This window comes from Saccostrea cucullata, unplaced genomic scaffold, assembly GCF_032062105.1.
Source record: "Saccostrea cucullata isolate Sc308-1 unplaced genomic scaffold, CSIRO_AGI_Scuc_v1 ctg8, whole genome shotgun sequence".
Lineage (NCBI taxonomy): Eukaryota > Metazoa > Mollusca > Bivalvia > Ostreida > Ostreidae > Saccostrea > Saccostrea cuccullata.
The window spans coordinates 5,875-32,500 of record NW_026940997.1 but is presented as its reverse complement, the minus strand read 5'-3'; the positions used below and the strand labels follow the sequence as shown (position 1 = coordinate 32,500).

At 33.2% G+C, this 26,626-nt stretch overlaps 3 protein-coding genes across 5 annotated transcripts in view; 2 read left to right on the top strand and 1 right to left on the bottom strand.

The window, feature by feature from the left end:
* LOC134256837 (ciliated left-right organizer metallopeptidase-like) overlaps positions 1-3,717 on the top strand; it is an 18,567-nt gene extending 14,850 nt beyond the window's left edge. The window contains exons 8-14 of the mRNA XM_062739502.1: positions 272-340; positions 655-757; positions 1,459-1,507; positions 1,636-1,729; positions 1,894-1,986; positions 2,108-2,224; positions 2,922-3,717. Of these exons, the coding sequence (XP_062595486.1) occupies positions 272-340; positions 655-757; positions 1,459-1,507; positions 1,636-1,729; positions 1,894-1,986; positions 2,108-2,224; positions 2,922-3,173 (777 nt within the window). The 3' untranslated portion in view covers positions 3,174-3,717. The remainder of the gene's footprint in view (positions 1-271; positions 341-654; positions 758-1,458; positions 1,508-1,635; positions 1,730-1,893; positions 1,987-2,107; positions 2,225-2,921) is intronic.
* Positions 3,718-3,910: 193 nt separating this feature from the next.
* LOC134256836 (dicarboxylate carrier SLC25A8-like) lies at positions 3,911-26,626 on the bottom strand. 2 transcript variants are annotated; one of them, XM_062739501.1, is made up of 6 exons: positions 26,312-26,626; positions 8,119-8,362; positions 7,648-7,843; positions 7,341-7,550; positions 6,830-7,112; positions 3,911-5,518 (listed from the first exon to the last, which is right to left on the bottom strand). In XM_062739501.1, the coding sequence occupies exons 2-6, from the start codon at positions 8,278-8,280 to the stop codon at positions 5,359-5,361; spliced, it is 1,011 nt and encodes a 336-aa protein (XP_062595485.1). In that variant the 5' UTR covers positions 8,281-8,362; positions 26,312-26,626; the 3' UTR covers positions 3,911-5,358. The 2 variants fall into 2 exon arrangements, with proteins under 2 accessions (XP_062595485.1, XP_062595484.1); XM_062739500.1 differs by lacking the exon at positions 26,312-26,626 and adding an exon at positions 12,904-13,137.
* On the top strand, positions 13,344-24,707 carry LOC134256814 (uncharacterized). 2 transcript variants are annotated; one of them, XM_062739474.1, is made up of 13 exons: positions 13,344-13,482; positions 13,878-13,983; positions 14,370-14,613; positions 15,087-15,396; positions 15,516-15,628; positions 18,695-18,808; positions 18,899-19,020; positions 21,779-21,886; positions 22,046-22,204; positions 22,703-22,867; positions 23,051-23,271; positions 23,833-23,972; positions 24,186-24,707. In XM_062739474.1, exons 2-13 carry the CDS (start codon positions 13,918-13,920, stop codon positions 24,611-24,613), a joined length of 2,190 nt encoding a protein of 729 aa, XP_062595458.1. In that variant the 5' UTR covers positions 13,344-13,482; positions 13,878-13,917; the 3' UTR covers positions 24,614-24,707. The 2 variants fall into 2 exon arrangements, with proteins under 2 accessions (XP_062595458.1, XP_062595459.1); XM_062739475.1 differs by having other exon boundaries at positions 13,400-13,482; positions 13,863-13,983.

Below are 26,626 nucleotides of genomic sequence, written 5' to 3'. Positions count from 1 at the left end.
CCTTGGCTCAAGGTCATTATAACAAGTTCTAGGTAATTTGCACATGAGTTTTAAATTCATGAAATGCCGCTAACTTTGTAATGAAGAAAGATTGGATTTCCATACTTTAGAATTGTATGGATAATTAGAAATAATAGATTAACTACAAAAAAACAACAGCTGTGCAGTCTGTTTCTACAATGTATATGATAAGATAAAATATAAATTTATTTTTAATATTGTAAATATTTTAAGAATGACATGTATTTTTATTTGATTGATTTTTTCACAGAGAGGAGTTCTCTCCCACTGGGACAGTTACCAGATGTATGGATCTATTATGACTCCCAGTCCAGGACCAGTCAGTACTGTTCATATTTGTAATTGCTTGTCATTTCCTACGTTTTATAGTTTTTATTTCCAAATGTTTTAAGTTTTATATGATATTAATCATAATATCCTTTTCTGGTCTGGCAATGAAAACAGAATTTGAAGACTTCAATCCATATCTTGTAATTGCACTTAAATATGAATTCTCTGTTGTATGTACACATACACAGTATAATATCATTTAATAGATTTTTATACAAGCTGTAGGAAACACGCTGGAGACAAAAAAATTATACATGTACATTGATTTTGTGAGAGACAATGTGTTTTATTTCTCTACTTCAGCCACATTTGACTTTCCTTGATCGCATGACTCTAGCCGTTTTTGAGGACAGTGGATGGTATGGAGTCAATTACAGCCAAGCGGATGATTATCAGTGGGGCAAAGGTTCAAATCTCATTTGTGTGTTGCATGCAATCACTAACAGGTAGGAATATAGATAAGCATCATAAGGACTTTGATCATGGATGTTAATTTTGAAGTAAACATGAAAGTGTTGTTATGTATTGTGCTACCTTTAAGAATATGCACTGCATGTACATTACATGTATGTTCTGTCCAGTGTATTCACTTAAAATACTTTTATATTAGTGAAATGAAATATTTTTATCTTTTCTTGTTTAATTTAATTTGACTTTATGGATCCATAAATGTGATGGGGTTATCATCGAGTGAGAATGAGTTTTGTACAGGGATCCCTTTAATTTTGTACTTAGTCTGCTTTCATACAATCACACAGTTGCTCTAATCAGTTTTTCGTGTAAGCTGTTGCAATCTTCTTTCTCCCTAGCTTGCTTTTTTAAAAAATATTTGTAAAATGTATATCATAAACTTCACATGGCTATACCTATATATCATTAGTCTTGACATATTTTAATCTTTGTAGTAAGGTAAACTGAAATGAGATTTATTAGTGTTACAACTTACATCACAACTAGAACCAACATATTGTGGAGTCACTAATTTTAGTAGGGGTTTGATTTCTGTTATTTTCAATGTGCAGAGAAACCAACGAATTTATGACCACCATGAATTGAAGTATTTTTTAGTACATAAAATTAGTTTACATTTTATGTAATACTCTGTAGGTGAAGGATGCAAACTTCCATCATCATCAGACCACATGTGTATTCCAGGGTAAGCTTTTCACCTACTGCTCTGTCAATGTTAAACAGTCAAAGGTTATACCACTTTTTATTGCCATCACATAAAGTTCGGTATTGTATATTGAAACTAGACTGACTTATTGAATGCTCTTTAAACAGAGAATACGGTTGTCATTTTCTTCACAAGGACAAAGGCATTTGTAAATCTCAAGGTACAAAGGGAGGCTATTCTGTCTTTATCCCACAACCAGGGGTGTGTATTCAGATTTTAGAATTAAATATTACAATAGGACATTAAAGTTTTTGTGGAAATATTTCATTGTCATTGTATGCAAATTATTGAATTTCAAAGAGAACACTAACAAGAGGATAGCATGGATTAAATATTGATGATGAACAAGTTCCAACCTTTTTCAGCTTGAGTGCTCCAAGGGATACAACTCTACTACATCTGATTTTGAAATACTATCAAGCCAGAGTCGTTGTTTCAGATCCAATCTTACTGCACAGGTAAATCTTAGCAATTCAGAATGGCATAACGAATGAGCATTTTATAAACATGCAATATACACAATCCCCAAAATATGTGGTTAAAAATTATTAAGAACTTAATTAAGCTATTATTTTCTAGAATATATCTGTGGAAATGACAGGACACTGTTATCTGCATCGTTGTGTTAATGGTATGTTAAATGTTAAACTGAAGAACATGGGATGGATGACATGTCCATATGGAAAGTTTGTTAAGGTAAGCAAAAATAACAGGAACAAGGAACTACTTTTGTAACTTTATAACTTGTTATTTTAAATGTATAGTTTCACTATTTTATTATCTGATGTAAGTTTATGTATCTTGTGATTACCATGAATTCGTGGCTGAATTCTTTCATATGCTTATGCAAGCATAATTAGTGCAAGCAGATATTCATAATGTATCTTTCAAAAAATTGTATGTTGGGACATACATGTATTGTATTTAAGGACCCTTTCTACACCTGTGCTAAATGTTTTTTGGACATTGAGAAAAGTACAATTGTATAATGGTGATAATATTGAGCATATCTATTTAATTTTCACTATATGGTAGGGTCATTTACCCTCAGAAAAAAAGTTCAAACACAACAAATTACCAGTGAACAGAAATCAATGTTATTTACTTCCACAGAGACAATACATGTAAATGATATGTTCAATTAATTTATCTTTGCCTTTTTCAATGTTAAGAATACTTGATTTGATTACAAATTGAGTAATATACTGTAAATTTCTATATTTTAGAATTTTGATCTAAGGGCAGATCACTCTAACTGCAGAAAAATACATGTACCACAGAATCAGAAATCTTTAGTGTGCAGTGTAGAGAGAGTTCTTATAAGCCATATTATATCTAATACATATATATACTTTCAAGGAATTCAACACTTTTTACCTTGATTTGATTTCAGGTGGAAAATCTTACAGGTGTGATTTTATGTCCATCTAGAAAAGACATCATATGCCCAAACGACACAAGCTTTACTAGCCTGTCAACATCTACAGTTGTGTATGACATGACAGAGCCAACAGGGTCAGATTTTCATTCATCTGCTTCCTGCTCTAAAAGGATTTATCTATCGAACTTTACTTCAAACTTTTATATTTTCATAGTGATGTTACTCTCCACTGTTAATATTTGCATTATCATTTTTCGTTTATGAAATTTTCTATATACGTGTCTGCGTTTTCATAAATGTGTACATAAAAAGTTTCATTCACATAAATTCCAGTTTACAGTTTTGAGACAAAGAAAACCTCAATACTTTTGCTCTTGTGACTTTTTCAAATGATATTGTCTATTTTATTAAGTTTATATAGCCATAAGAACTCTAATCCGACTATTCAATGATCCTTGCAATGTTCTAATGATGTAATAGGAACAACATTTTGTTCAACATCTGTCTGTCTATTTGTTAGTCCATATGCTTCATGTACTTTTTATCTTTTTATAAAACTGTGAGAGCTCAGATTTTTAAGGCAGCATTTACAGTATAAATGTATGTCCCAACATACGTGTATATAAATCATTTCTGGCATCTTAAATTTCATATTTTCCTTTAGAAATCCAAGCATTTTGCTGGTCAGTCGGTTTACATAGGTACTGAAAAATATATTGCAATATAATGTTTTTTTTGTCAATTGATTGTAATATGCTGAATCTATATTATTGCACAAACCTTCCAATAAAATTATTTGAAATGTTAATATGGATCTTCTTATGGCCTGTATCATTAGATCTATTAGGTGGACTTGTGTCCTTTGAACCACCAGAGTTAGGACTTTGTTCTCTATATATAGCAAGTATTTTGCTTGAAAGAAAAAAATCCTGAATTGCTGACCTCCTGATGCTGAGCTTACTACACAGTAATAATAAAATGCAATAAACAATCAAAATTAAAAAAAAACTTGTTAGCATTTATTTTATTAACAAGTTGAACATTTATAAAAATTTATTAATATGAAAATAGTATAACAAATACGCTTCTCTATAATCCATCTAAAATTAAAATAGATCTAAACTTTTCAATGGAAAAATAAATAGGAAACGATAAAATTAAAAACAGAGTATTTTGAAATTCAAGTAGCTCTGTTACATGTATACGATAGATACATGTAATAGGCACAGAATCCATCTATTGAAGAAAAATTTCTCAAAATCAATTTTTTTTATATTATTATTCAAGTGGTCAAGTTAATAATTAAACACTCTGGATTTCAAATAATGTCAACATCAATAGCAAGAGTACAAAAGTATATGGCACATGCTTGTTATAAATACAATGTACAAAGTCACACTTTTAATAAGGCATATTATTATATTGTATAATAATTCCCATAACCACAAATAAATTCACAGTGTGATAAAATTCTATAGAATATCCCTTTCCAAAACTATATGTTCTAATATCAAAATGGATGAGAATTAAAGAAGCTTAATAATATCTGAATTCTTTTTTGGCCCACTATTTATATATATTCTATTCATTGACCCTCACTTTCTTATTCACTGTTATAGTCACGAGTGCATAACCACATTAAGAAAAATATCAGATAAATGCTGAATTCCTTATAACAAAATATCATGGGACATTATGGTTTCAATATGACAATTTCAAAACCATTTTATACAGGATTATGTTAAATCCTTGTTAGACATTGAATAATTATCCTGTTGTCTCGATATACTACAATGTCATGTAGAATTGAATTAGAGGATTTCTCTTGAAAGGTTAGAAATGAATTAATAGGTTATTGATTGAACCATTAAGTGAGGAAAACCTGGCATATCTGTACTTTGTGGGTATTAAGAGATGTAAAGTAAAATGTGAGGATGATACCTCAGATAATAATTGTATCAGTATACATACATTGTACATGTATTTGTTTGCAAGAAATGCATGCTGCAGCCTCATTAGAACTTAGCATATCAATTGTTTCTCTTAACATGCTTAAGGAAATTGCAAGTAAAAACAAACCTCCAAGTCATCCATAAAATTAGTTACAATATATAATATTGCATGAACAAACTATAATCTGTTCACAAAAATAATAGCATTTGGAATTTAACTAATTTCACTAACTAATAGCACCAGGTGGAACAGACCTGTTCCTTTTAAGGCATTTAGAGTGTTCAACACAATCATATGCACCCTGAGAAAGCATACATGTACATATGTACAGTATAACCTCCATATACAGGTCAAAGACTAGAATTTGCACAATGAAATTAAGTTTTAAAATGTTAAAATTCTGTTGTGTGAGGGACATCACATATATATCACATATTAAGTTACTGTACTGTACTCTTGTGTAAATAATATCATGTACTCAATACGAGTCCCTTCATCATCTGTGTTTTCTATCTAGATGTCCTGCCTTGTTCACATTCTGAGCTGGTATCAGTGTGTAAGATAACGGATTTGGATGGAGAAGCAGCTTTATTTTTTCATAGCTTAGAAATGTAAATGTATTCCAAGTCCCAAGTCTCACAAGCGCTGGATAAAATCTGCAAAAAATCATTTCAAAGTATTTATATTAGTTCATTTCTGTGAATATATGGTACAGCTATTCTTAAGTGAACAGCATGATGATTTTAGATTACCTTTCACATAAATAAAACACAATTATCAAATACAGACAGTATTAAGACTAATAAGGAAGTGAAATATATGGATGAAAATAAAAATTTTCAAGCAGAAAATAATTTTATAGTTACATGTATAATAATACACATTCCTAAAATAAGCAATCTAATTAAAATTAGATGTTAGATCCGCTCACATACTCGCTACACTAACATCCAACAACGTCCCATTGAGGGTCATGTCAGAGGTCAAATTTTATCAACCAATCAAATCGTTGCCTGCAAAATCATCGTATATTTGATGAAGAGAATAAGTCTAGAGTTGTTCAGAGTTTGACCTCTGACGCGACCCTCTATGGGATGTTGTTAGATGTTAGTGTAGAAAGTATGCAAGGGGATCTTGCATCTAATTTTAATTAGATTGTAAGATAAGATGACACCCTGCATAATCTCTCAAAATTCTGCAATAATTATTTTGGTTACACAAGCTATAATATATCCTCCTTTTCAAATTTCTATGACAACAAATTGAAAATAAACCAGAAAATAACAAGAGATGTTTGTAAAACACTTATGCCCCCCTCCCCAAATATTGGAATTTTTCTATTTCAAAGGGGCATAACTCTGTCCAAAATGGCCCAATTGTATCCAAAACAGAACAAGACATAGATATTCTTTTGATTAATCTGTATACCAAATTTCATTTCAATATGTGCAACCTCTGCGAAGGAAATGAACGAAAACAGAATTACAGACTGACAGACAGCAGCAAAGCAATATGCCCTATAAAGATTTGGAAGTGCATTTTTTTAAAGGAGAGGCCAATGGGCCACAACGCTCACATGAGTAACATTGGTGCTACTGTTCTTCACCAGACTTTCCCCCATGCAATACCTATCTTGGCCCCACCCTACCCCAGGGGGTTATGATTTTAACAATTTGGAAAGTCCACTATCCCAGGATGCTTCTACATAAGTTTCAGCTTTTCTGGCCCAGTGGTTCTTGAGAAGGAAGATTTTTAATGACTCCACACTATTTTTGCCTTTTCTTGATTATCTCCCCTTGTGAGGTGGCTCTGTGGTTCTTGAGAAGAAGTTTAAAATGTGAAAGTTTACAAAGGGACGACAGACAACAGGTGATAAGCATGCTGGAGGTCCAAATCTAAAGCAGAGGAACAGACCTGTCACTGTTACTGTAATGTAGAATGCAAGTCACTATGATTCTAATACTTACCCCTTGTAAAATCCAAAGAAGCCATGTTTTTTCCAGAGTGACATAATACAGTGAAGTATGTTGTTATACTGAGATTTGATAGAGTTCATATAGCGGGTCTTGACTACATCCACTGGTGAAGAAACAACAGTAGCACAGAACCCAGCAGCTATGGCTGACACCAAGTGACATGGCATCCCATCCTCAAGTAGTCGATTCCTAATGATCCACTCATTAAATATATCATAGGTCACGACCTCTGATATGTTAATGATCCCATTCCTTGTCATGTTTGGGACACATCCTGCAAAATATTTATTCAAAGTGTATTTTACAGCATAATATCTATAGTGATATATAGCTCATCTGATATCAATTTTTGACTTTCAAATGTTGCATCCTTCCATACTCCAGCAATTTTACAAGTTTTGAAATCTAACTTCTCAAAATTAAATGTGATTTGTGGATATTTTAATGCTGTTGATAATAAAGAGAAATGTAAGCTTATGTTCTATTTTTCAAATACATGTACCACGCCAAAGTCCTTTAATCCCTTCAGTGGTGAAGATATGTCTGTAAGCTTGCATTGTGCCAGAGTATCTTCCCTTGTTCGCCCCAAACTGGGCTTGCATACGAACTTTGACAACTTCTGTAGGCTGTGCGAAGCCTACAGCTAGGACGCCTGTTGTTACTCCAGCCAGGATCCGAATACTTACAGGAACATGAGCAAGCATCTCTTTATCTGTTACAAAAAAACAATACAGCATTAATCTGTGTTGGAAATGGACAAAAAGGGTTTAAATTTTCTCAGTCTGTTTCAAATGCAGTAAACTGCTTGCCATGGTAGAGTAAGTCTGTGTAGAAGTGTTTTGTGCTGTCATAACATCCCAGTTTTATGGTGGAAAAGCCGAGCTGGCGATGTAGGGCAGGGGTTAGCCCTCTGTATAGACCTTTTACACCTTCCTCTTTTGCCATGGTCCTAAGGGTACTCCATACACCTTTGTATTTCATAGGTCCATCTTGCATACTCTGAACCTGTACATATAAACACTTCACAATATACCAGTATATCAAACTTTAACCCAAATGAAAAGCTTAATAATATTAATCAATCTGTGCTGTACATATTCTTGAACCTGTACATATAAACACTTCACAATATAGCAAACTCTAACCCAAAAGCTTAATAACATTGATCAATTTGTGCTATACCTGTTCTATATAATGTTTAGAATACAATTTTGCGTATATATAATACCGATTACAAAACATTTACTGTCCGTTAACAAATATACAACCAGCCTTCTCACCTGCAGTCTGACTTTGGCGGTATCAAACTGGATAGTAAATATCTCGGCAATACATGCCCCTGCTCCAGCACTCACAATTTTGACCCACAAAGGTGTCTCTGTTCCTGTAACTTTATAAGTTTTCGAGTGGTCATGCCGCAAGACAGTATGATGAGAACTCATTGTAATCCATATATGGCCATGTATACTAACTACATGAGACTTCTGTAGACCTTTCTCTCAGAAATTAATTCCAAACTGCAAACTGAAAAAAGAATAATGAAAATTATAATGGTAAAGCAAGATTGAGTTTTCACAAATGTTTTTCTGAAGTACATATAAACAACTGTAAGGAATGACCATTATGAACCTTGCACTATTATACTTTTAGACTCTATAGATGGGTTATTTGAATCTTATTTATAGGTTTTATCTTTTCTAAGCCTGTGATTCTTGAAATAGTGTTTCCTTTCTATTCTCTGTATTTTCCCCCTTATAAAAGAGAATAGCTCTCCTTTTGTAAAAACTAAATCCCTTCAGCTATAAGGATGATTTGTGAAAATTTAGTTGAAATTGGTCCAGTAGGTCTGTCATAAGATGATGAACTTTAATCAGAGAAGCTCATAGAAAGTTAGCTAAATGCATCTCATAAGAGAGATGGTAGAGAAGTTCATCTAATTCAAAATACTTTTATTATAAGAGAAGCTGCCCAAAAGTCCTGCCGTGGAGGTACAAGTGAAATAGACTATTAAGTGATGTGTTTCAAATACTCTAAACTACATGTATATCATAGGCATTGGAACCGGGGGGCTAGGAGGCTTAGCCCCCCCCTCTTTTTTGCAAACATAGACTTAGTATAAACAATGAACATTGCGGGGTAGGTTTAGCCCCCCCCCCCCACATTTCACTGACACATTGCAGTTTAGGTTAGATATGGGGAAAGTGATAGTGGATAGTGACTGGAAAAAAATTTGGTACTGTATCCCCTCACGCCATGAAATCAGATTTTCAAGATATGACAAAGGAATAAATTTCCTTTTTTTTTTTTGCTTGTCAGGTTATTTTGGTAAGTCTAAAAAATGTTTCTCTTATATTTAGCCCCCCCCCCACTTTCAATTGCTTCCGACACCAATGTATATAACAAAGTTATCAACAAAAGCTTGCTTACCAACAATGACCAAATCATCAACAAAAGCAGTCCAAGTCGAAACAAAAATTATTACATGTGTATTTTATTTTCTTTGTATCTGATGTATCTTAAACTGTTCAAAAGTTATGGCAAAGGTGAAAATTTGTAATTTTTTTTTTTGCAAATGTGGGTCACACCCTAAGGTCAAGAGGTCAAACATGTTGGTCACCCTGAGAGGTCTTGTCAAAATGAATACACATCATGTTAGATATGAAAGCCATAGCTATATTCAATGAAAGTTATGGGCAAAGTGAAAGTTTTTGCGGACAGACAGACAGGTGGACACAGCAAAAAACTATATAATTATATCCAAAATCTAGGGCATAAATTTAAAATAGTTTAATCACAGTCAGGAACTTGGTTACCATTTAAAACGTAAAACCGTTTATGTTGTGCTGGCGAGACTGTTTTCAAGAAAATTTTATCAATTTAATTTAGGTAACATAGGCCGCAACAATTCAGTGATGAACTTATACATTTCTTTACCAAATAAAAATGTCAGTGGTCTTGAAAATTAAATTTAGAACAGACAAATTGTATTCAGCGTACATACATCACAGTATTTTTATATTCTGATAGTAGAGAGAGATTGAAACAATTCATGGACAGGAATCAAACATGCAACCATCTAAGATTTTGTCAGTGTTAGCACACAGTATTTACAAGCAGGAGCATTGAGAGAGTTTTCTGGCATCTTATTTATTGGTTGTAGAATGTTTCCTCCCTTGCACTCTGTCTAATTTTGTTACCCATTTTGACATATACATGTACTGGTGGCTTTACAAGATGAAAAGTGCACTTTATATTTACTGCATCTGATAAATACTACAGTAACTGCATGAAGAAACCATTGCAATAAGCATGGCAAATATAGCTATTCATTTGATGCATAAGTCAAATGTAATCATTGTTATTTCATGTAATTGTATGTTAATTAAGGTACAAATTATGAATTACATCATACATATAATGCATTTGAGCAGTTTCTACACTTGAGGCATTCACACATAATAACAAACTGCAACAATATTATCTTGTATTCAGAACTACATTTTAAGAAAGTATTAGCCATTAATTGATTAATGTACATGATGTAATATGATTAAGATTTTCTGCATACATATGGCATATTTCTTGATGGGTGATTGATTAGGTTTATGTATCTGGAGTAGACTCACTCCAAATATCAATCATGACAATGTCTTTTTCTTTTTTTTTACCAAGTTAGCTTTTATTCTAATTTTGATGGCCCATTGTGTCACTTACTTAAACAAACCTGAACCTACACTACCTGTGGATCAGCTTTCATATGAATTTGACAAATTATGATATTGCTGTTCAAGAGAAGATATTTCATGATTTTCCTAAAATGTATCTCTTTGTAAAACCTTCATCACTCATTGTGACATCCCCCCTCCTTCACCTCTGTGGCTATGTTTTGAACAAACTTGAATCTACACTTCCTGAGGATGCTTCCATATAATAAATATGACCTTTCATGACTTTGCTGTTCTTGAAAAGAAGATTTTTTTCCCATGTGTTTCTTTTTAAAACTTTAGTGGCCTAATTATGGCACTATCCTACCCCAGGGGGTCCTGTTTTGAACAAATTTGATTCTACACTACCTGAGGATGCTTCCAGATAAATATGACCAAATAAGGCTAGGCTGGTAGAGAAGAAGATTTTCCAAGTTTTTTTCTGTATAAAACTATAAAGGCCCACCATGGCCCCTACCTACCTCCACAGGTCTTGATTTGTATACTAACCTATGTAATGATGGTTCCACATAAGCATGATAAGTTTCACAACTTTTTTGGCTCAATGGTGCTTGAAATTTTTTTTTAAAGATGCCATTAACTTTCACTACTTTCTAACTATCTCCCCTTAATATAAGACATCATCCATAGCCCAGGCTGCCCTTGACATTTGAACCACCTTGAATCTCCTTTATATCACAGGTACCTAATTGCAGGACATCCCCCAGCCCTCAGTATAGGACATCAAACTTAGTTATCAGGGGGGGCGGGGCATGGGCATCAATCATGAGGTAAGACATCAAACCTAGTTATCAGAGAGGGAGGGGCGTGGGCATCAATCACGAGGTAAGACATCAAACCTAGTTATCAAGGAGGGAGGGGCGAGGGCATCAATCACGAGGTAAGACATCAAACTTAGTTATCAGGGAGGGGCGTGGACATCAATCACAAGGTAAGACATCAAACTTAGTTATCAGGGAGGGGCGTGGACATCAATCACGAGTTAAGACATCAAACTTAGTTATCAGGGAGGGAGGGGCATGGGCATCAATCACGAGGTAAGACATCAAACTTAGTTATCAGGGAGGGCGGGGCATGGGCATCAATCACGAGGTAAGACATCAAACTTAGTAATCAGGGAGGGAGGGACATGGGCATCAATCATGAGGTAAGACATCAAACACAGTTATCAGGGAGGGAGGGGCGTGGACATCAATCACGAGGTAAGACAACAAACTTAGTTATCAAGGAGGGAGGGGCTTCTACAAGATTTTATTAGCAAATAGAGATTTTGACTTAAGCTTAAGATGTTTCATGATCCCGGGGCCTGGAGGTCTATATCGGCTGTGGGTAGTAGTAAAAATTCTGTCTGCAAGCACCTAGCTGTGCTTTAATTATATATAAAAGATATTTGATGACAAGTTTGTTTTAATTTGCCCAGTGGTTTTTGGGGAGATCAACCACAAAGTTGAAAATGTAAAAATTTAACAGAGGGATGGACGGACACATTGACAGATGCCAGACGTGATGTGTTCAGAAAAGCTCCAGCTCAGGTGAGCTAAAAAGGCTTTTATGAGTTTAGAACAGTCTGCGATGTTTTTATAACTGGTGAATGGTGTAGCTGCAGATCTGTAGCTCTCCGAAAAAATATATTGATAGACCGGAGAGCTACAGTGCCACCCATTGAAAAAACTGTATATTTATTGTGCACAAAAAAGTGCGCTCGGTTCTCGATTTATTTCTCCATGTTTTTAAACTGTAATCTCAAAACATTACTAACCATGTGTTCCGAACATATTCTTTTGCTGTTTCCACAACCAAACTTTCCTCAATAGTCCTCCTGACCCTGATATTGTAATCATAGAACATTTCGCTTATTTATACTGCCATTTTGGTTTCAAAGATAATTCGGTCCAATATGCTTCGTTCAGATGTCAGCTACGAGAGTACTTGATAGAGGAGAAAGGAATGTTTAAAATCTTCCATTTTTTGCAATTAAAGTAAGAATTTGGAAGAATTAATCAAGAACAGAGTGTACGTACTTTTTTGTGTGCAATAAATATACAGTTTTTTCAATGGGTGGCACTGTAGCTCTCCGGTCTATCAATATATTTTTTCGGAGAGCTACAGATCTGCAGCTAGTGAATGGTGATGATATTATCTACAGAAAATTTAAATGCAAAACCCCTTGTGAAAAAGCAAGGTATGTGCATGTATTCTTGAATCTCTAGGCTAACTGCTTATTGTCATCTCTGACAGCTTCATTTATTATATCTGTCACAAATTAACTGTTGCAGTATCTGACAGTTAGAAGTTATATTTTTCAAAGATATGGGAAGAAAAAACATATGCAATGCTTACAGAAATACGTTTGTGCTTCTCAGCTGTTACAACATAATAACCAATAACCATGTCATTCTCACATTACCAAGGTGTAATACTATGCCTACACCATGTACACTGTTTGTAGGTCTCAAAAGTATGTTATCCGGTGACAGGATAATTTGGTATCGGGATGTTTCGATCCATTCATAACACAGTTAGAGTCAGTTATTATCCATAAGAATAAAATACAAAAATCATTTCAATATTTTTAAAGACATCCTTCAATTAAATAATATGTACGGTAAAATATAAAACCAGATTACCTTTAGAAACAATTTCCAATCGGGTTCGGGATTACTCAACCGGAAATGGGAAAATTCCTAAAAGAAATGGTAGATACTTGACGGTTGTTTCTGTTGTTTACTAAGTTTTTGTTTTGTTTAAAATACAGAATAATTTAAAATATATCTCACAGTAACGATGTTCTTTGATTTTACAAGGTTTAACAGCGCACACAATGTTTACTATCAAGAAATCCATTGTTGATACGACGAGATACAGTTTATGGTGAAGAAAGCGTCAAATCTCCATGGAAATTACATCAACTGAGAAATGGTAAAGTTATTTTTTAATTTTTCTGGATTGCATACAGATGATATATAAATTATATAGATACTTTAAAATGTGTTCACTGTTTCTTTAAACACAAATTATGTATTTCTTTCCCCAAGATACCAAATGGACACGATTAATCATTAATCTGTTAAAAAATAATATATATAGGCCTTAAAAGGGGAAATTTGGTGAATTAAAAAAAATAATGATTTTTTGTATAGTAATTACCTTGTCAACAGTCACATTTTAATTTTAAGTCTTTGCTAAGTCTATATTTTAAAAAAATTCAATGAAATTCTTACTGATTTCAAAACTGATTCTTGCATAAAGTATATATGATAAAGGAATGGTCAAACAGTTTTTCTTTGCATTTTAAAGAGATAATATATTTTAAGATGCATCAGAGGCCTTAAGAAAGTCATTCAGTAAAAGATCATGGACAAGAACAAAAGTCGATCATCTTACAGCAATGGAATTCGTACAGATCACGATGACCTGGCGGTATGTTCTTTACTAGTTCAGTTGTATATTAGATTTACAAAAATGTACACATGTTGAAAATTTGGTATCTCAAATTTACCATTTAAAATATCATCAGAAGAAAATGACACTGGTAAATTTTTAATGATTTATTTTATGGTTTAGAGTTAGGAATACATGTATAATAAATTTGCAAGCAGATTTACACCAGATCAGATATGTTTCGAAATTTCCAACTGTTGAAAATATCAGTTATTTATCTGTTATATCAGTTACTTCAATCAGTTCTTGGTAGGTTAAGTTGTTATAAGCAAGAAGAATTGGACCCCATGAAAATGAATGATTTTACAGTTATTAACATGAATCAGTTTAAATTGCAAAAAGCTGTTTTATTTATTGTTTGCCAGGAACTGGATTTACATCTTGATCTGGAGGCACTGGCAGACATGACAGAATCTGATTCAGATTCCTCGGAGGATGAGTTTTCTGAGGAGGAGTGGCCAAGTGCAAACGAGGAAGAGGAAGAGCTACTAAAACTGACACATGATCTACAAGCATCCAATGAAAAAAGACCAATAGCAGTGTCACAACCAAAACCTCCACCTCCCCAGCAAAATTTATCTGGAAACAATGGTGCATTGTTACCATATGGTATGTAATTGATATCAAAGTTTTTATGACTAAAATTATTTCAGTTTTTGAAAGCAATATCTTGCTCAAGTGCATTGGCTATACCTCAGACAACTTTGCATGAAATGAAGTACATTTGTTGATACTTGTAAAGAAACACACAAAATGGTCATGCTTTATTCAGTTAAAAAAGATGAAAAATAGTCAGCTTTGTCACATCATCCTTAATCAGCATCAAATAAATATGCCATTAGATACCTTCCAGGGTCCAAAACCAAGTCATAGTCATAGACAATCACAAATGTTTGCAAGTAATAGTTTTATAACATGGCTCTTTTTTTTTTTTAAAGAAAATACTGTGCTTTGCCATAAATTTCAGTGTGAAAATCAAATCTTGATCCAGAAGCAGTTTCTTGTGCAATTATCCAATCATAAAGTTCATGTGAGGAAAAAAGCAATTCACAAAATAACACAACTTTTTCTTTTTTTTGCAGAAGATGGAATTGATGTGGACAGTGAGGAAGAAAATGAAATCATGAAAGAAATAAAAGCAGAAATCAGTAAACAAATGAGAGAAGAAATGAAATCAGAATTACAGGTTTACAAGCAAGGAATGGAAGCCCTAGAACAAGGTCAGCTGCCAGGAGCCCGGGGGAGGGGGGAAGAGGAGGAGGAGGGGCTGGAAAACATGGAACCCAAGCTAAAGGAGGCCATTCTAAAGATGCGCAAGCTAGACAGAATCCTGGCCAAGAAAGTCAAAAAAGAAAGAGAAGTTAAAAGAGATCGATTATTGTTAGAAAGAAGGTAAAGGAATGAGCTAACAGAAAACAAGTTCCCACATATAACAGCTGTTATATGACTACATGTTTATAAACCTGTATTTTGATGATGGATTGAAATGATTTTTGGAATTTATCATGTAGGATAAAAGAAGAGATTGAAGCTATGAATACAGAGAGAGATGGGGAGTATAGAGAAGAAAAGAACAACACAGAGAAATATCTGGCTCTTACACTGCCCCCTAGACACAATGAGGGTATGAAATATCTAACTATGATAAGTCAAGGAATTTTATAAATGCATTTTTGGAGGAGGGGAATTATGAAAATTGATTTTCACCTAGCTGCCTATTTAGTATTATTTCCAAGCCACCTTTACTTTGTAATGTGTAATGAAATACTCCAAAAAGTTTTTTTAGACAGAGGGTCTAACCCTATTCTACTGGTATCTAATTTTGATAAAGATATAGGGTTCCCTAATAGTAGCTCATACATGTTTTTATGGTATAGGGGTTGATTGCCAACTTTCCCGATTTAGGCGGGATTCTCCCGATTTTACCCTTTCATCCCGCCTTCCCGATCGGGAGAGAAAAATTGACCTAATTTCCCGATTTGTAAATTTCCGATTTTATAAGTTTCCCTATACCGCTGAATTTTGTCAATTGGGATAACAATATCAGACTTGTATATTCAATGCACACAGATAAGATTCATTGTTTAATTAGGTGTTAACATGGTTAATTAGCTACAGGAAATCACTTCACGCTTGAACGCAGAGTCGTCCAGGTGCAGGTAGCTTAGAGCATGGGGCAATTAATTAGGGGATTATCTTTTCAGTTTTAAGGGGTACGCAAGGTGAAACCCATAGATTAAGGGGATAATTGTTTGTCATTTTATTGAAAACATAAATTAAAGACAACTAAATAATAACCAGACCATAAAATCGGAATCCAAGGAGATCGTTATTTGAAAACGAAAGTAGAAAACTACAAAGCATAGCTGCTGGCTTTATCTACCTATAATGAAAAAATATTGTAAAGTTTGCCAGTTAAAATAATATGAAAAAAATCCTGATGAAACAATAAAGTCTATGTCAATTAGAATTTCTTTTCCCTTCCTTCTCCCAAAAGTAATTATAATATTTTATGCATATGTTCATGACTAAGAAATACCCACATAGCACCATCATGCAAGCCTGCCAAAGTTCAAGACTGTAAAAAAATAAATTTCTTTGGGATAGGTAGTAACTTTATGTTAGAAAATTGATGATTTAATTCTTCAAAACCGATGATTTATTTCTTTGAATAAAAAATAAATGCATTGCAATTTCTCAAAACTTCTTTAAATTTAATATCTGATTATAATTTCTAATTAATTAAATATGAAAATCTCATAAATGTTCCCAGAAACAGTACTTTACAGTATCAAAAGTTGTACAATTTTAAATTTTTCACCAAATTATGTGTCCTAGCTGGTAAAAAAAGTTTACATATGTAACTAATTATCCCTTCTTTAGTGAGAGAGGCACCTATTTGAGCAAAAATATTTCCATTTTGGAAAGAAAAACCTTATTTTTGTGTTATTTTTATCCTTTAGTAGTATTAATAAGTGATATTAATTATATTATAAATTTACAAAAAGGATCATATCATAATCATTGAATTTCACGACAAAATGTCGCGAATTTAAATCTATGAAAAATGTCGTCACGCGCAAAATACCCCATGGGAATTTTCAAAAGTTGGCATGTATGGATTACATGTTTGACTAAAGGGTGTACGTGTCTCGTCTTATAAACGGTATTGTTTTCTTAAGAACAGAGAGCTGCAAAATGTTAAAAAAGTCAGATAACCAGATGCAAGCTTATTATATCAAGGTCAAATGATTCCAAGGGTTTTTATTGTAATATCAAAATTGCAAAAGCTTGACTCAAAAATTCTTCTGATAGGAGAATATTTCATGATTGTATAAAACACATGCACACTGAATAAATTTTGAGCTCTGAGCTCAGAGCTTCATAATATATCAGTGTGATCTTAGTCATGATTCATCATACAGACATCTTACAAAGGTTTATTCCCCGAATGGCTACTCGGAAAAAACAACAAGTAATTATCACACTCCATTAAGGGGCCCTCTAAGGGGTACAGGTAGACTTACCTGTATGAATAATCTACCAGAATTTAAATAAAATAAAATGGATTTTTAATTCATTTTTTTTTATTTGAGCAATAGTATGAATAAATATTTTGTATAGATATTTTTTAAATAAATAATTTTACAAGCACAAAACATTAAAAACTATAAATTATCTTGAAGTTCTATTGTTTAGCAGCACTGATTTTCACATTATATATTAAATAACACTGTTTCACTTTCATATCACACATATTTGCAATATGTACAATTTATTTAGTCCATCTCCATATATATATATACTGAGCTGTAGCTTGTGTTGTTCTTGTATTTACAGCTTGGACTGCATCATTAGGCAGATTCAGCACATCATTTTCTTTGACACTTATTACGATAGTTTTGCTTATTTAAAATTTCAAAGTGAACTGATATCAATTATCAGATGCTTCATGAATTAGCTTATTAACTTAGGAATTCATTAAAAATCAAAGTGATCTGTTTTTATCTCGAATCATCTATATTTATTATAAAAATTTAAAGATAAACTTCTGTATCTTATGATGATTTAAAAGAATGTTTTAATAATCAAAAATGATAAACAAATGAATTAAATTAGACAAAACTTAATAGAAACACTTTATTTATCATACATAAATATCTATATTATTTTAAAAAAAATCATTTGTGCTAATTTATTTAAAAGAGTTTGAAAATGTAGCACAAAAATGGGATAATAATTTGTAAATTCTCAATCAATACTATTGAATAGTTTGGAAAAAATAAAATTAAAGGTACAAAAAAAATTATTTTTCTTAAATCTTATTTTTATCTATATAGAAATATCTATCTATATTTTATTCAATATGTTTCGGAAAATAAAAAAACCTCTTAATTAAAATAAAATTGAATGAATAAATCTGATTTATAAAATATTGCTTATCCAGGTAAACACAGGTAAGTCTACCTGTACCCCTTAGAGGGCCCCTTAACTGAGTGTGATAATTACTTGTTGTTTTCTCCGAGTAGCCAATACAAATGATAATAGTTTTTAATGTGCCCATTTAAGGAAATTGTATAAATTTCTTTTGGACTGTTTTATACGGTGCTTTATAAGATTTTTTGTAATATTCCTCCTTCTCACTTTTTATTTGATATATTGTTCTGATGCCTTTATTTTATCAATATAGGCGTTAGTATTAGTGAGACCCAAGGGCCAGATGTATTCACTACAGAATTAAATGAGAGTGATTACCCAGGGCTCCAGAGGAACCAGCAGCAAGGGGGAGCAACTGGGGGATCAGGTACTGTCAAATATTTAATGTGTGTTTAATTTTAATTTTTTGAAAAAAAAGTTGTTTTAAATAGTTTTAATGTATTGACTTTACTTTAAGGTGCACAGAATAGTCAGACTGGTGCACAACAGGATACCAACTCAGAGTTTGGAAGTGAAATGTCAGCCAACACAAAGAAAAGGAAGCATCGAAAGAAAAATTTTATCAAACGTAACAAAGAGGTAAGGATATACACGTTAGTGAATATTATATAGATACAGTTAATTCTCGATAAACCGCCACCTTTTGTTATTTAGAAATCATGGCGGTATAACGAATTTGGCGATGAATTGAATTTTCCATCTTTTAGGAAATAAGAGGTAGAGTTATCGTTCTTAGAAATACCATTTAGCGTTTCTTTTCTTATTATCACATGTACATGTATATAAAAAAATATTTCTAAATTTGAAAATACTTCAAGTAATTTTTTTATGTACAATTTCGCTAAAACAAAATATTCAGTTATGAAATTAAGACAAGTACATGTGTATGCATGTAAATCTGCACGTCTGATATTGAAAAAAATGCTGGGTTGATCGTCGTGATATATTGCCTATAGTACTTAAAATAAGTTCTTGAATAAATTCATTGCTTATGAATCATTGTTAATGAAACGTCCACAATTTCTGACTTATAATTATTTTTAAAGCAAACTTTGCATTGTTTTTAAAAGCAGAGATCATCAAAATAATATCGTTATCGGCGTACCTTACAACGACCGCTTGCGTGGCGAAGCTTTGACTAAATAATTTTATTAAACAGAAAACAAAATTATGCTAACAGTTCATGTTAAAATTATTGTTTACTTAATTGCATGTACCTTGACTGGCTTTGCATGCTTTACAACAGGGATAGCGTCAACCAATTAGCCGCGCTTCACTGACCACATGCACCTGTGGCGGTATTATCGAGATAATTGACACTTAAAAATGGACGTTTGTTTTGAAAACAGGGTGGCGGATGGCGGTATGCGAATTTGGCGTTATAAAGAGAATTTTATATAGCAGGAAAAACGTTCTTGGGAAATCATGGCGGTATTGCGAAAATGGCGATGAATCGAATGGCGATAATTCGAGAATTGACTGTATTTTAGGGATGGCAATTTGTAACCAGTTAACCAACTCGGTCAGAACGATCAGAATCGGTTAGAATTAAAATCTGCAATCGGTTAGACGGAAAAAATAAGATATATGTAAAACTGAACATTATTTTCTCAAAATTGATGTTTATAAAATAAATTTCTACACATAGGGTTTAGATTTACTGTTTAAAAAAATTATTTAAGCAGATTTGGAGGTAATTATCCATGGCTTTCCGGATAGAGACCATGGGGTAATTGGTCAGTTTTGTTTATAGTCTTAATTACTGTGAAAACACTATGTCTTTACCCTGATAGGGGTGCGTATCATTACCTCTACATTTTCAAAATTTTCATCACCACTATATAGTCATTACCACTACAAAAAACCTTACATTACCTCTACATAAAAAAGTATACATTACCGCTACATTGCCTCTTTCGTTAGCCAGCCAGATATGCGTGTACAGTACAACCTATAAATGCATAAGACCCGTTTCCCCTGCTCACCACGGGGAGGTGAAAGTAGGACTTTAAGCAGGATGTATTTTTATCATTAAAATCAATTTTATTTCATAATACACACAAAAAAAAAATTAAACTCAAGCACTGTTCATAGATAAAATTTTAAGTTTTGTCAAATGTTTTTACACTATCGCTAAAGCCTTGAAAGCCATTTGCTGACATATTGTTGTTTTCTAAATCCTGGTCAATTTTTCTCCTTCTCTTGTACCACATCAAAACTAACTTCTCCCAATGACGTACAAGGTTTTCTTTCCATTTTTTTAAAATTTCAGATACCCGACAAAAACCTGTCTAATACCTGTCAGTAACATTAGCAGTATACTGGTTAAAACCCCCTCCTGTAATTCACCGTCCACAAATCGGCAAGTGATGATGCTATTCGTTATCAGCAGTTCTCAGTGGGGATCTGAGTGAATTCTGTTGAACTCATGTACCGAACCATACCTGGCTAAATCGATATGTAGCGGTAATGAGTTGTTTTGGGATGATTCAATATGTAGCGGTAATGAGTTGTTTTTGGTCGGAAAAATGTAGCGGTAATGATCGGTCGAAAATCTGAAAAAATGTAGCGGTAATGAGTTGAAATTTTTGGCAGTGTAGCGGTAATGTTGACCTCCCGCTGATAGAACTATAATTCTTTATTAATTACAAATGAATCCCTCTAGGCTCTGTAAATTGGTATGTTTGTCGTTTTCAGTTATTTATCCAATTAAATCATTAAAAAATGTTATTTGAATCAAGGGCACATTTAAATTCTAGCTTTTGTGACAACCCAGAATAAACTTGTGTGACATCCACTATAAGAGAATTATCGATGATTTTTCTAGACCTTTTTTCATGTTTTTCTTAATTTTTTACTTGTCCACTGAAATTTAAATAAAGATATGCACCTTTAGTTTTCTGATCCGAGGAAGTAAAATATTTAAAACCTCTGTCATTTCGAGTCTTTTTGTGTACACGGATGAAGCTACTTGAAAAAAAATGCCAAGAAAATTATATAATGTGTATTTTAATACGATTAACCGGTTAATCGGTTGGAACCTCTTGCGGTTAACCTATTAGAAATTCTGTATTCGATTGCTCTCCCTAAAATGTTTTTCTTTTTATTAAAGATGCTTAAAATATATTAACATCTACATTATATTTATCATATCTCTTTTGTTATACTGGGTAAATATATTCATTACCGGAGTAAATAACCTAATTATCAAATATTTTTATTAAAAGGGATGGCAATGCCTCCTGTTGTTGATAAGAAATTTTAACTTTGACGGGTTCTATACTTGGATTTTTTTTTTAAAGAAATTGTTACGAAATATTTTTAAAAAATTTTTTAGTTAGCTAAAGATGCTGGAAGTGAAGTTGCAATGACTGATGAAGAGAAGATCCGAGTTGGTGAATTACTGAAGGATCTGGATGATCTTCCAGAAATACTGGAGGATGAGGTATGCTATCAGTAATGAAGATTACATACATTATACAATGAAAAAGATTATTTGCTAGAATTAAATTCAAGAATTCAAATCTAGAACAGAGTATGTTAGAATGTTATGCATATGTCAGCTGTGGAGGTTTGGTATGTAAATACTTTGGTTTGACTGTAGGATGGTGCTGAGAGTGGATACCAGATGGTGGTACACCCAGGGGAGGGATTCTGTCCTGACCCCGAGGAAATGAGGGTACTGGACGGAATTGACAGTCGATTGAAAGAACTTCTTCCTCCAGAGGAATTTGAGGAAGTGTCAGCACGTTATTCACAAAATGTTAGTATAACACATACCAGTATATACTTCTTCATATGACATATTTGAAATATAATATTATGTATCTTCCTTAATTGATAAATTTGAATGTTCGTTTTAAAAATTTTTAAAATATCTAATAAGAAATTCTATCCAACTTTAGTAAAGAAAATGCATTGTCAAATGTTTGTTCCCATCTTTTAAAACTCAGATTTTATCGGTGTTCTTTTATAGTCACATGACTGTGTATGTTTTGGTTTTTTTGGTTGTCTTTAAGACTATTCTAGAGAAAAAGAAATTCATAAGAAAGGACTTATTGAACCCTTTTCAGTCTTTTCTAAATTACTGCATCAAAAGAATTTTTTGCCTTTTTCTTTTATTCATAGAATTATAGTGCACCGTTTTGTGTCTATAAAGTCACATACATATTTTGCATGGTTGTTGTATAAAAACTTATGGGAAAAACACCAATTTTCTTAATAGCTACAGTATTATGATGTGTTTTTGTTCACATATCAGCACCATAAAAAGCTTTTCACACCAGTGGGGTTTAAAAACTTGTCCAGTTTTGAACATTTTGGAGAACGAGCTTTACTAGAGAATAAGGAACAAAGAGATATGCAAGCACGCCTCCATAGGATCGAAGAGGAACTTGCCAAACTTCACAACCCAGAGGAGCTGGAGGTAAAAGTGTACTGCATGGTCACTGTGACATCACTAGCATAGGATAGATGCATGTCAGAAACTCTAAACTGTATTCTTGTTATTAAATATAGGCTTTATATTTACACTGTCATGTATGAATTTTGTGTTAGCACAAATAATGAAATAGATGTATGATATTCTAAAGTAAGTTACATTCCACAGCTTGAGACCCCTGACACTTTGTCTGGAGACCAGTTGAATGATCTTTTGGACCAGTGTGCCAGATCTCTGTCTCGCTCGACTCTGATGGGAACAGATTCTAGGATATCTCATAGAGACGCAGAATCTCGTGACACTCAGAGATCAGCTGTGTCTTCCCGAGCATCACTGCCCGAGTCTGACGCAGATTCCATGTACCTTCCCGCGGACGATACGACACCAAGGTATCACATCTGTCTGGAAATTTGACAGTTGTTCATCATAAAACTATTAGTATTAAGAAAGAACAGGCATATATAATCACCTAGGACACTGTATACCAAAAATCAAGCAAGTTTAGTATGTAATACAGTCAAATATACAGTAAAACAAGCTTATAGCAAAATGCAAGACTCAGATTTTCCTTCATAATAAACGTAATTTGTATCAGTTAGCTTCATGATATTTCTATCACTCACAGGGAATGAAAATTATTTCACTATAAGCTTCAGTTTATTATATGTGTGTGTGCTATAAATGTGTTTTACTATTTCCCCTTAAGAGCTGATGTAACTGTACTTATCATTTTTTTGATCAAGTAATTATTTGTCTATAGGCCAGAGAGTGTTCAGTGGTGATTCTTCTATGAGATACAGATAGATAAAATAACACAGAAAAGAGAACAAAAGAATATACAGGGTTCTTAACTTGGAATTAACAATGTTCTGAAAAATTGAAGTAACTTTTATTGATGAATTCCAGCATCAAAAGAAAATCTTTAAAAAGAGATGTCTCTTTACATTTAGGAGCCAAAGATCAGCTAGAGAGTTGCTGATGGAGAACCCCCCTAAGCTGTCAGACGAGGAACTCCAGAAGTTGTTGTCTGATGCACACTTCCCCCTGAAGAGTCGACTATCCACTCTGATGGAGGAGGAGGAAGAAACAGGTCAGGACATTTTTTACACTTTACCCTCCTACTTGGAAGAATTTTTTTTATTATTATTTATTTATGACAAATTTAAATAGTTGATACAGTTGACTATCATTATTTGATTGACATTTTCTCCACAGCCAGAACTTCTGATATCATTTTCAGTTTTAACATTATATAGAGAAGGTAAATCACCTTAGATATTACATGTCATGTGTTTTTTTGTAGATGTTGAGTCCAGGCCTACATCTATTACGGCAGAAACATGGAAGTTAATATCCCAGGAAAAAACAGAAATCAATGATCAGAATGAAACAGACAGAAATGTTCACAATAATGTCCTTTTTTCAAGTGTGTCAGACTCAGATCGTAACAGTTCAAGGAACTCTCAAATACCAGTGTTACCGGAGATAAACCGATCTGGCAGTCTGATAGCACAGTGGAACAATGAACGACCGTCCAGTAGCCAGAGCCGTAATAGTTCTGTGTTGACAATAAGAAACAGTTTAAATGCTGCCTTGGTCAGTGACAGTATAGAAATAATGTCAGTAGGAAGTGAGAGTGTGGCTTCCACGCCCCGCCCTCCCAGCGGTGAAAAACCAACTAATATGTCCCACAGGGCAAGAATGGAGAAAAATATCATCCAGTCATCCTGAATGTGCTAGGCATTTTTATGATTTTTTCACCATGTTTTTGACAGGGAATTTCCGTCCTCTATTGTTTGTATTTATTAAATATTTTCAAGTATTACCTTTGAAATTTGTCTTCATTACTGTATATTTTTCTCTATTAGCTTTACAAGTTTCACAACATGTTTCTTTTGATAAATTTGTTTCATGATTAAAGGCACCCAAGGTTTTGAAAGTGTCAGAAGAGCAAGGCCTGCGCAAATAATTACGTCAGCCATAATATAAGGGCAGTATTAAAATATGATAAAAAAAAATGTAGTTCATTGTCTACACAAATATCTAATTTGTCCGAACAAATAACTTGTTTGTCACAGTAAATTGTCCGAATATTTTTTAACTAATTCGTCCGAGCGAATTTCTAATTTGCACTTGTTTCAGAAATAATTTTTTTAAACAAAAATATAATAATTATGCTATGGGTTAAAAGATATTTCCTAAACAAGTGCCTGTGTTGCCTACATAGCAGAGGGACACTTCTCATTATTGTTAGCTCACCTGAGCCTAAGGCTTAAGTGAGCTTTTCTGATCAAAATTTGTCTGTTGTCTGTCGTTGTTGTCGTTAACTTTTCACATTTTTGTCTTCTTCTCAAGAACCACAGGCCCAATTTCAACCAAACTTGCCACAGAGTATCCTTGGGTAAAGGGGATTCAAGTTTGTTCAAATGATCGAACACACCCTCTTCCAATGGAAGAATTACATGTCGCAAAAATTTAAAGATCTACAAACTAGAATCAAACTTTAATGTCAAGATCTAATAACTTTAGACTAATTTTTCGGTGCTGATCCATTATGACGTTATAATCAATTTCAACTTTCTTTTTCCCGTACTTTACGGCTTTAGAAAGTCTCATTTATTTCAGAATTATGTTATTTAAAATAGGGTATTTTCATGACATTCAATCTGAAATCATATGAAAAGTTAACCGGATACTTATATTAAATTTGACATTGATTTAAAGAAGAGGCTACGAACATACTAATTACCGTTTCCTGAGAGACTGTAGGCAATCTGGATACATTTCCTTTGCCGAATATGAAGAAAACTCCCATACTCATGACTGGTTTTCTTAATTTTTTCATTGAAAATGACAGCTTAAAATACAGTTTTTCATCTTGTTTACCTACAAATTATGCCCCGAAACACCTTATTTGACCAATCTGAAGTTGTATAGCATCAATAAATGAATTTATTTCTCAAATTTGATAAATCTGTAGGCACCTTTCATTTACTAGATCTTGACCTTAAGGTCAATGGCAGAAGGTCAAAAATTAAAATATATTCAGATCTTGTTACAGTTAATTCACATGTGAAAATATACTTACTCTCATTACCAATGATGAAAATTAGAAGGTTAAAGATCAAGGTTATGAAGTCCAATGCAATGTTATATTTTGAAAGGCCTTTTCAGAGTTTAATTTTTTTGGTCAAATACACGTACTGACGCAAGGATAGATGGAGAGACAAACAAGAGATTTAATACCCCCTCCCCTTTCATGAAAAACACTAACACCCTAACATACATACAAACATGTATACATATAAAGTTGAACTTCAGTATCTGTAACATGAATAATTTGAATACTGCAGTACTATGGATATGTCCAAGTGATTGTAATGTCCAATCTACTTATACTTTAAAGTATTTTACCCTTGTTATCTTCACCTGAGCCTTCGGTGAGCTAATCTGATCAAGATTTCTCTGTTGTCTGTCGTTGTCGTTGTTTTCGTCGTCGTCGTTGTCATCATAAACTTTTCACATTTTCATCTTCTTCTCAAGAATCACTGGACCAATTTCAACCAAACTTGACACAGAGTATTCTTGGGTGAAGGGGATTCAAGTCTACTCAAATGAAAGGCCACACCCTCTTCCAAGGGAATATAATTATGAATTATAAAAGCATAAAAAATAGATTTAAGTTTGTTCAAATAATCCCCCCTGAACCAATTTAATCAAAATTAGATTATAGATCCGCTTGCA